This window comes from Grammomys surdaster, unplaced genomic scaffold (genome assembly GCF_004785775.1).
Source record: "Grammomys surdaster isolate TR1022 unplaced genomic scaffold, NIH_TR_1.0 192764, whole genome shotgun sequence".
NCBI lineage: Eukaryota > Metazoa > Chordata > Mammalia > Rodentia > Muridae > Grammomys > Grammomys surdaster.
The window spans coordinates 27,090-38,427 of record NW_021623842.1 but is presented as its reverse complement, the minus strand read 5'-3'; the positions used below and the strand labels follow the sequence as shown (position 1 = coordinate 38,427).

Genomic DNA, 11,338 nt, shown 5'->3' with positions numbered 1-11,338 from the left:
ACACACACACACACACACACACACACACACACACACACACACACACATTCCTAAATGCATAAGTGCAACCTGCTCAGTATGGATAATATGTTACTTGTATGTATGTTTCTAGGGATGACCAGTGGTATTGGATAATCAACTTCTCAGCCTTCCCATTGTTTTCTGAGTTTCTTACTGAACCTGGAGCTTAGGCTACACTGTCTGGACAGAAAGCCCCAGGGATCCTTCTGTCTATAGCTCCCTAAGTGTCTCTCCACCTGTAGGCAGCTAAAGAACAGGGATCTGTTCTGTATTCTGATTGAGTGAAGGGTGGAGCTCAGTCAGTAGAGTACTTGCCTAGCCCTTCTCTCTACCAAGTCTAAGAATGTTGTTCATCATTATTTACTTCTAATCCATGTTGGTTATTTCTTAGCCTTAAAACAAAATATAAAGTCTATTTCATAGATGCCATGGTTTTGTTTTGTCCTTATTCATTCCATAATCACTAAAGCCTTCTTTAAATCCCTCACCTATGCTAAGCTTGGTTCAGTTTTTCACACTTGTTTCTTCTGTCTTGAATGCCCTACATTTTCACAGTTTTGTTTGTTTGTTTTGTGTAGTGAAATGATTGCTACTCAAGATTTCTGGGTTTCAAATCCCCATCATCTCCACCCTACCCCATCATATTATTACGGCTATATGAAATAATTTTGGTCTTTTATTTGAATCCCCCATCAGATTGTTCTAAGGGACCCCATATATTAATTCCATGTTTGCATAATAGTATTTGGCTCTTGATAAGTATGTAAATAACAGTTAAAATATGGCGGTAGAGGAAATTATAAGTACTACCAGTGGAGAAACAATATTAACTTTAACTGGGATGACTAAGTACTCCAGTTAGGAATTTTCTCTACTACTTTCCCAGCTATTGGGAACTCTGCTCTATCCCCAAACTTAATTCTAGGCTAAAGAATCTCTTCTTAAAAATATCTGGGGTTATGTTATCTGGTCCCCACTAAAACACTTAGATAAAAAGAGCTTGAGTGTGTTACTACTTTAGCCTCTTCCATTTAACCTTTAGCTCAAATAGAAGCATTCCTGTAACTCCTACACATTTTAAAAAAAATCTGGTACAAACAAGAAGGATGTTTGCTATATTTTCAGACAACCTCTTTAGGGCATCCCAAATGCTTTCATTGTCATTCTGAGCAGATGGTCATTCAGATGGTCATTGTTACTTATGTGAAGTGTAATTGAACTAGTGTTATGCTAATGAGGCTTTATGGTTCCCACCTCACCTTCCCAGACATTGGTTTTTTTGAAACAGCGTTGCACTGTGTAGCCCTGTTTATCCAGGAACTAGCTCTGTAGACTAGGTTGGCCTCAAACTCACAGAGATCTGCTGGTCTCTGTCTTCCAAGAATCTACATACAATAAGGGATAATCTCTATTCTTCAGAGAATATCTCTTGGACTCTGTACCTGAACATATCATTCCAGGAATGGATAAGCTACTGGTACAAAGGCTATTGATATAAAACAGAAAGTAAGAAAAACCATGGAAAAGAGGATATATTTAGTCTCATGGTGAGCTAAGAGGTTATGTTTGAAGAATGACCAGTTTAAGTGTCAACAGAAAACATTAAAAAGAATAAACAGAAAGGAAGTGAGGATGTACTGGGCATTCAGTGAAATAGATCAGAACAGTTCTAAGGAGCCAGTACAAAGACACTTAATAATGGAAGTACAAAACCTATGAGCAAAACAGCTGCATGAGCTAGGGGTGACCAAACACCCCAGTTCATAAGTATCAGCATAGACATACTGAATAAGACAATGGCTGACTTATGAAACTGTGAGTTGTGATAGTTCTTCAGTTTAAAAATCATAATGCTATATTTCCTCATATTCATTCTTTTCTTTTTCTAGACATGATCACATGTGGCCCAGGCTGGCTTCAAACTTTCTATGTAGCTAAGGATAGTCAAGCATTTCTGATCTTCTTATATCCACTTTTTCAATGTTAAGAGTCCAGGTGTGCACATCACACTTAGTTTATGTTGTGCTGGGGATCATGGGAGGTATCATACATGCTAAGCAAACACTCTACCAACACAGCTACATCCCTAGCACAATTCTCACGGCCTTTCTATGGTGCAGATGTCTGTACCACCTGTCTGTACCACCTCACGGTCACTCAGAGGATCATCCTTATTGTTTCTATTGACCCCACATGAACTTTTATTAGACTAATTTTGTTTTCTAGATTAGGACTATGTATCTAAAATAATAGTATAGTAAGATTATTGTTTTTAATCTCAGACTCCAGAGAGATTAAGGTATAAAGGGTTTTTTGGTTTGTTCTTGAAACAAGGTCTTCTACTATGTAGCTCTGGCTGTCCTGAACTCAGTACATAGCTCAGGCTAGCCTGGAATTCAAAGAGATCCACTTGGATCTGCCTTTGGAGAACTAGGATTAAAGGTATGTGCCACCACACCCAGATGTAGTAAAGGTACTTTTCAACATGTCCTGAAACAGAAATATATTATTCCTTATTTTACAAAGAATCTATTCTAAGCACTAATGAACAACTCTGCTTCCTGTCTCTGCAGATCCTAGATATCTGGTAACACTGATTCAGTCCCACATTATTCTGACAGCCCATTGGGAAAACATCAGCTGGTTAAAATACTGTATCAACAGATACAGGACAACTGACTCCCATGTAACTTACTCATTAATAATCAGATCAGGAGCAAAGCACAGCAGGTTTCCACTTGCTTGTCTGTATGATCTCCAGCCCAGGGCAAATGCCATAAGGAACATCCATGAGTACTGTAGAAGGGTCATTTGGTCATCCAGGTGTAAGTTTCTGAATCCTAGATGGGAAATAAAGGTATAAGGAACACTCTAGTTGACCAGTTGGCCTTGTTTGGGTGTGACCTTTAATAGATAGCCATTGATTAGATCAATATCTGGGCACTCAAAGCTCTTTAATGGTTTAATAAAACTTATGAATAGCTATTTTTTTGGTCAATTTTGTCTATTAAAGTGCACATAAAGTAGTATAGTAAAACAGAAAGCCAACAATCTTTACTTAGGATATTAATAGATTGAAATTTTAAAAATTTCCTGATATCCATCTTTTGCTAAAAAGGTGGGGTGATGGCAGCTTAGGTATGTGTGTGTGTGTAGCCATAAACTTTCCAATCACTTTCCTATCTGTAAAGTCAGGACTGATGCTTAACTTTGACCTCTGCTGCACCGAAGTTCCAACATGAAACTTTTGTTTTAAAATACCTTTAAAATTAGAAGAAAGTTTATAGTCAATACATGGCATTTCATTTAATGAAAAACTAAAATAATTTTACATTAGTAAATATTGACAAAGTCAACAAACCTGCTGTTTATCAACTTCAAAAACAATCTGAATGAAAATAAATGGAATTCCTACATATTGTCTTCTAGGTGTTGCTGTGAATGGAATTTTAGTTTGGATAATACAAGATCTTATGTAAAATGAAATGCTGTGTGAATGTCAGAGAACGGTATCCACAGTTTACTTTGGATCTCTCTTTTGTCCTTGTAAGAGAAACAAGATTTCCTGTGAGATCAGTCAGGATGACAGACAGCCTAAAGAGTCTTAGAGCAGCTTTATTTTGGAGGGTGCTGCAGACTGATCCCAAGGTTTGTGTATGGTAAGCAAATGGCATGCCACTAAGTTAGTTATCCAGCCCAATGCAGAACATGTTTGTTCAAGAAAACACAAAGATTTCCGTCTGCTGTAGCTGTCATCCTTCGTGCCTTACCTGGTATTGCCTTTGCCCATTTCACTGCGGCAATCACTTGGCGCCCACCTAACATGTTGAGTGTGGACATAATTCTCCATGCCGAATCTGGTATAGAGCTATCGTATCCTGCATACAACACCTCAGGTTCAATCACCTCCAGCAGTGACACCAAGGTAGGGGTAAGCTGTGGCAATGCTGCAGGAACTACTGTTTTGTTAGGATTTTCAGAAGTGTCTTGTGAGACTCCTGCAGTAGCTTGCTGAATCCCTTTAATTTTTTTCTTTGTTTTTCGAGCTGTAGATATTGAAAAAAGAAAAAAGAAATGTACTAAATCAACTTTGTAGCCCAAACTTTCCAATTATAAAAGGTCTTTAATTTCTGAAATTATTTTTGAAAGAAGTAAACCGCATGTCTATGTGATGGTGTGTGCACATGTGTGGGTGTGGGGTATATGTGTGCATACACCTGTGTACTGCTCAAGGCCAGGGGAAGAAGTTGGGTGTCCAAGTCTATTGCTCTCCATTTCATTCCTTTTAAGGCAGGCTCTCTCGTTGGACTTTGAGCTAGGCTAGTAGCCAATAAGCCCCAGAAACTCTCCTGTCTCACCTTATCCTTCAAAATGCTGTGGTTAATAGGCATGGGCATAGCTATAGCTGGCTTTTTATGAGGTTAGTGGGATCCAAACTTGGGTCTTTCATGCTTGCCTAGCAAGTGATTTTAACTACTAAGCCTCCAATTCCAGGATGCCTTTATTACCAATTTGATAAACTGGTATGGAAGGGAAAGATCTATAGGAATTCCCTCCCATGACTTGTTTACTCTAACAGTGAGCCAGTAGTTTACTGTTTACCTTAAACTTCTGAGCCTGCTGCCTCTTAAGTGCTACACTGTGTTGCTGTTTTTTCTTCTCAGGTTTTATTAGTTCTTTGAGAATTTCCTACAATGTATTTTGAACACATTTACTCCTTTTAATAACTCCTCTTAGATCTATACCCCCTTCCCAACTCACCCCATCTTGAGTTCTCACCTGTTTTTTTTCTAAACAGTAAAGTATAACTTGTGCTGCCCATATGCTCTTGGATATGTGGCCTTCCACTGGAATGGGTGACTTACCAGGGGCCACACTCAGTAGATGCTTAGCTAGGGCATGGGACTTTGTGCTCATTCCCCTTCTCCATGCTGGGATCTTATCTGGTTCGAGCTTGCACACAGGTGCTGTAAGTTTATATGTGCAACTCTCCTGCTGTGTCTGGACAACAAGTTCCTTAGACATCCAGTGCTCCAGCTCTTACAGTCTTCCCACCCTCTCTGCCATGAGCCTTGCTTGAGAGGAGGAGGAGGTGTGACACGGATGTCCCCTGTGAGACCGAACTGTCAACTTTAAACAATCTGGATGGACTTAAAGCTCTGAGAATGGTCTGGGGGATTGGAACTCTTTATATTTAGTAACACACTCTGCAGTAGGCAGCATTGGGTGGTCTCTCGTATCAAGAGAAGGAGATGAATACCATTCTCTCAATATTAGCATCTTTTATCCAAATTATTGCTACTCTCATTTCCTAGTTTGTCCATATAAGATGTCTTTTTAAGGTTTTTTTTATTTTTAATTATGTGTATATGTTTTTCTCTGCATGGGAGTATGTGTACATGACGGCAGGTATCTACAGATGCCAGAAGATGTCAGATCCCTTGGAACTAAGTTATAGGGAGTTGGGAGTTGCCAAATGTGGGTGCTGGGAAGTGAAGCTGGGTCCTCTGCCACTGATCTATTTGTCCAACCCAAAGACTATACAAATATGGCTATGTCTTTGTCATTACTGGTCATCTAATTCCTCCTGAGGATCTATATTTACAATTCAGTGCTACTTCTTCCAGGATGACTTCTCTGACTTTTAGGACAGACTCAGATGACCGTCCCTCTTGATCCTGTAGTAGTATTTCTTTTGTGGCATGCCATACTATTTTGTGATTGACGTTGTAACATAAATAGAAAGTAAGCTGCTCAGACTCAGGTACTGAATGTGTATTCTCTTTATATTTGGTGAGTATTTGCTAAATGATGTACCATAGTAACAGTAAGTACTAACAGTATGAGTTAGTAAGGATGCTACTTTCAGAGAGTTTGCTGTTTCAACTACAGCAAAATCCTGACTTTTCCAAAGGAAAGTTTTTAAATAAGTGTTAATTACATAACTTTTTATATAAGCAGAAATATCAAATTATAACCTATAAGTAGTTTTTAGTTGTTTTTTATACTTAAACTATAAAACAACCCATCCAATATTGTTGGCAGAGTTGTAATAAAACATATGTTTTCAAGTTAAAGGTGTGGTGTTTTTTGAAGTGCAAAAGAAAGAGAGGAACATGAAACAGATCTCATGCACAATACTTTCCCAATCTTAGGAAATGGTTTTGAGTTTTAAAAAAGGAGTAAGAAGGATGAAAACAAAATTGCTCCAAGTTACATAATTTTCAATATTATGTAATCTCTTTACAGAATATACACCCTGGCTGTCCCAAATTCAATGTATATAACAAAAGTGGATGAATTAACACATAAAATAATATGATCGTGGAAAAAAATCTCACTTTACTATAACATTTTTCTAATTAAGCATATATAGAGTTCATTACATAATTACACTTGCTTGCTTTTATAAAAAGTAAAGTGATCAGTTCTCATGTGATAGGTAGACAGTTCTTTTAAGGCTCCATTACCTTCAAGGTTCATTCCTGCTTGAAGACATTTTCGATAACGGCATGCTGGACAGTTTTTTCTTCGAATTTTATCAATGATGCAATCATTTCTTCCAGCACAAAGGTAATTGTGCTGTCCTATACAAGATTAAAAGGGCATTGTTAAAATTCCACAGATCTGTAAGGTATTTTTAATGAAAAAGCCTATCCTCTTTCTGTTTTGTTTTGAGCAGACTATCATCAAGACACAAAGTCAGTGATTAAGGACATTAACAGTGTGCTTATCTACATGATTACAATGTTGAGAGGACTTGTTCTGTACAACGAATTTTAAAAGTCAATTAAAACAAACCTTACTACAGTACTTCATATATAGATGTGTACAAATCATGAGAAGGCTCTAAGATTAAGAGACAGAATTGTATGCTATTAAACCTCGTGTCAAAGGTCAGCACTTCTAAAACTGCTTTATATAATTCTTTAACAGTTATAGATGGTGTTTACAATCATTGTTTTTACTATGAATTCTGACATATTATTAAAGTGACTAAAATGAAGCAGGCTTAAAAATTTTTTGGGAATCCCCAAGGAAAATATGACTTTAGTTCACCATTCACTGTCATCATGTCTAGGTAAAATGAGTTCTTCCAAATTTTAAATGAAGTAAAATGTTACCAACTTCCAGCAACTAGTCAAGTAAATCACAAACTTGGCAAACTAACAAAGATCATTATTTAATATGCTTTTAGAATATAAGGATGCATGGAGTCACCTTTAGCCTCAAATACGGACTTAATGACTTAATGAGTGGTGCTAGCTAGCGTCTCTATTTTCTGGTACCCAGTATTGAAGAACATATTATGAATTTCAGTTCTCTACTGGCAAAAAAATTCTAAGAATGTTAAAAAGGAAGAGGCTAAAAGTGTTTCCATCTCCCACATGCATTGTCTTCTTTAATCTGAGTATTAAGTGTTGATGAAAACAACTGAAGGATCTATTTGACTGGGGTGGGGTATAGAAGCTTCCTACACAAGACTTATCCACAGAGATACTCCAATAATTAGCCATCTGTGTTACTTAGACTAGATGAGATGGTAAGATACTGAGTATCGTCAGACTTCCTCAATAATAAGTCATATTTAAAGAAATGAGAAAGAACTGTAATGATCAGTTCACCAGGTGGAACATATATAGACTTGATTTCTAAGAAGATACTTTTTTCTTTAATGCTTAGGGCAATCTAAGATTTGGATGAAAAAAATTTAGATTTTTTTCTGATACATTAAATCATGATATTGTTTAAATATGAGTTTGGAGTACATAGTTAACTATATTAGTTTAACCTTTTGTGAAGATAAGGTTACAAAGTTGACTGATAGTTTATTTATAAATATTAGCTATATAGTTATATAATGGCTTTATTTCAGAGTTACTTTCCCATGCCTAGTATCTGTGCTAGCTCTTTCAAATCCTTTCTGTATTTTGTGAGTGTTGTTTTCTTAAACACAAAATAGAACTAACTCAATAAAAATCCTATTATATGGGATTGGAGAGATGGCTCAGCAGTTAAGAGCACTCGCTGCTCTTGCAGAGGACCTGGGTTCAGTTCCCAGTACCCACATGGCAGCAGGTCACAACTGTCTGTAACTCCAGTTCTAGGGAATCAGATGCCTTCTAGCCTCTGCAGGTACCAGGCACCAGGCACACACATGATGTTCATACGGGTAAACATTTATACATATAAAATAAGACTAAATAAATCCTTTGTAAAAAAAAATCCCTATATACAGCAAAAGGAGAAACACCAGATTGTATCCACAGCTAAAGCACTCACAATGTACTTGCTATGAACACCCCTACATCCACTGTCTTACAAAGAATCCCCAGACCAGTGTTGCTGGGAAAAAGTACTTCTAGAGTAGAATAAATTCAGTGTCTTATTTATGTCTAACTTAAAGACTGGACTATATGATCCACTAGTTGATTCCTTCCTTATAATGAAATGGGATTTCAGCTAGTATTCATTATTTCACAAAGAATGGCCATGTATTACTAATTACTAATAGTAATTTCCTAACTTTCCTTTTAAGACAGACATCTGGAATTCCTTTGTTTTCTGCCACCTGATAAATTTCCTTTCTAACTGCTTAATGTCAAGGGAAGAGCATTCCGATCTTCTGAAGCCTCTTTAATACTGTTGTTTAGTTGATATTTTTGGCTAAATCTACTTTTAGCACTTGAAGGTAGCTTGCCATTTATGATAGGTGTAGTAGCCAGCCTACAAGATACTCCAGTGCTATCTGTCTCCTAATACAGTGTAGTGTAATCCCTTCCAAAATTACACCAATGGTGGCTTCTATGGCCAATAAAATGTTGCATATAGAACAAAGTGGTATAGCAAATGGGAAACACAACACAGGGTATGTAGAAGGTGCAAACTACAAACTGTACTGGGAGTATCTAAGGAATAAATATAAACTAATATTATCAGCTTAAGCTTCTATAGCTGTTCGTAGTAGCAGTGGTATAGTGGCATGCCAAGAAAAAAGGACTGGCAGGGCATAAGGACATGGAGAACTCCCAGGATCTTGGATTAAAAAATAAATTCATGCCGGGTGGTGGTGGCGCACGCCTTTAATCCCAGCACTTGGGAGGCAGAGGCAGGCGGATTTCTGAGTTCGAGAGTTCGAGGCTAGCCTGGTCTACAGAGTGAGTTCCAGGACAGCCAGGGCTACACAGAGAAACCCTGTCTCGGAAAAAAAAAAAAAAACCAAAAAAAAAAATTCATTTTGTATAAATAACAAATATGTAAAACTTAACTCTGATTTATGTTTGGGTATTTATAATGCCAGTACAAGGCTGAAGTATAATTTCTAGTATGTGTTAAATATGTGATGTTTAAAAATGAAATGCTACAAACTGTATTATGGATTTTATAAGACTAGATAAAATTTTTCTTTGAATTAGCATACCAAGGGTTTACAGAATTTTAGAGCTGGAAAGTGCCTTTGAGAACACTGAAACTCAAAGAGGAAATAGAGCCAAGTGACTTACTCATTAACATCTTACACATTTAAAGGTTTTCTTACTAATGTAATCTAGCTACCATGCTTTGCTGAAATAATTAAATAATAAACATTTTAAAAATAGTGTAGCTAATACTTATTTTTACATAAAAATAAGGGAAAGAGTTCATTTTAAATAAGACTTAACAGTGGGCTGTGAATGGCATTATATTGGAAGATAATTGTAGCTTTATTTTCTAGTTTAATTCCATTAAGATGCTTTTGGGTAGGTATATAAAATATCTCAAATACTAAAGTATTGCTCTGGAGTGTGAACCCAACACATGATCACCCTGTACCATTCTTATAGTCTAGTCACCTTCTTTGAAACGACATACTTCCTAACTTCCCCTATATGATAATCTCTGTTCTTGTAATTGTTAATTTGGCCTTCACTTAGTTGATTGACCTCAGTTATTGTGGTACTTAACATGACCTCTTATTTATTAACAGGAAAAAAGGAAAGGGAAAATGCTGTTCCTCCCTTACTTATCCTTCCCAGGGTCACTGATTTTGTCAGACTGGTATAGCTGGTAGCTTTGAAACCAAGCTGCTTAAGGGAATGAAAACCCAACATTCTTGGACTGCTCAGACTGAGCTTACTGGGAGTCCACACAGCAGCATTCCTTACAATGCTTTCTTTAGTTCTTTCTCAGACTGAATTTAATCAACTTATTCTAGTTCTTTTCCTTACTCCTGTCTCTTCCCAACAGAGGACTTAAGAGCTACCATGCTTGCCCCTGAATTGATGTCTATCATTAGTGGACTTTGTATATAGTGATTAGTTAAAAATTTACTGTGAGAAATAGAAACAAAAATAAAACTCTTCAAAACACACACTACCTTCCACTGCTCTTTTAAAGAATACTTTACAGCTTCCACATGTCAGCACCCCGTAATGACATCCTGAAGCTTCATCGGAGCACACCAGGCAGAGTTTGGGAGGAGGTCCTGCTGCTGTTGAGGAGCTCGATGGAGGAGAGCTTACATCTGGTCTCATTCCAGGGCTAGAGGAAGAGGATAAACAGTGTTATGGTTGTCATGATTATGAAAGGAATGTGAGAATATCTCTCTTTTTCCTTCTCATTCCATGCCAGCATGTTCACACTTTATTCTGTCTTTTAAGTGCTAACAAGCACCAAAATACCTTATCTCAATATATTGAAACATACTGTTTTTCTATATGAAATATGAAATGCATTAAACTGGTAAGATAGTACAGTGGTTAAGATCATTTGCCCAGCAGGCATGAGGACCTGAGTTCAAATCCTTACTACCTTCTTAAAAAGCAGGCCATAATTGTACATGCCTATATAATCCCAGCATTGGGGAAGAGAGTCAGGTGGATACAAAGGGCTCACAGACAGACAGCCTAACAATAACAATGAGGTTCCCATTCAATGCCTATCTCAAGGCAGAAAGGTGGAGAGTGATAGAAGATACCCTACATACTGTTCTGGTCTCTACATACCTGCATACTCCCATGCACGTAAATCACATATACACAACAGTAAATAAAATATGAAGTACAACAGCCAATTAGTTTTCTGGCTTCTAAACAGAATGATGTTGTGGTTTACTTAGCATATAATGCTATTTTTTAAAAAAATGCATCATTTTCTAAGTGTGCAGTTGGCAAGATTAAAAAAAATGGATTAGAGCCATAATGACCATAAAAACCAAGAAAGATCTCTCTACCACACCCCCAAATTCCACTCCTTTAACTGATTAGACCATCGATCTTCTTTTCCCTTTAATTTTAAGTTCTTACATTAATCTCATTAGCATTCTACCCATGCTCTC

The 11,338-nt window shown here is 37.1% G+C and overlaps 1 protein-coding gene across 1 annotated transcript; it reads right to left on the bottom strand.

The window, feature by feature from the left end:
- Positions 1-2,712: 2,712 nt before the first annotated feature.
- Positions 2,713-11,020, bottom strand: LOC114615910 (glucocorticoid receptor-like). The gene is made up of 5 exons (XM_028761505.1): positions 11,007-11,020; positions 10,379-10,542; positions 6,492-6,608; positions 3,792-4,067; positions 2,713-2,861 (listed from the first exon to the last, which is right to left on the bottom strand). Exons 1-5 carry the CDS (start codon positions 11,018-11,020, stop codon positions 2,713-2,715), a joined length of 720 nt encoding a protein of 239 aa, XP_028617338.1.
- Positions 11,021-11,338: the final 318 nt, after the last annotated feature.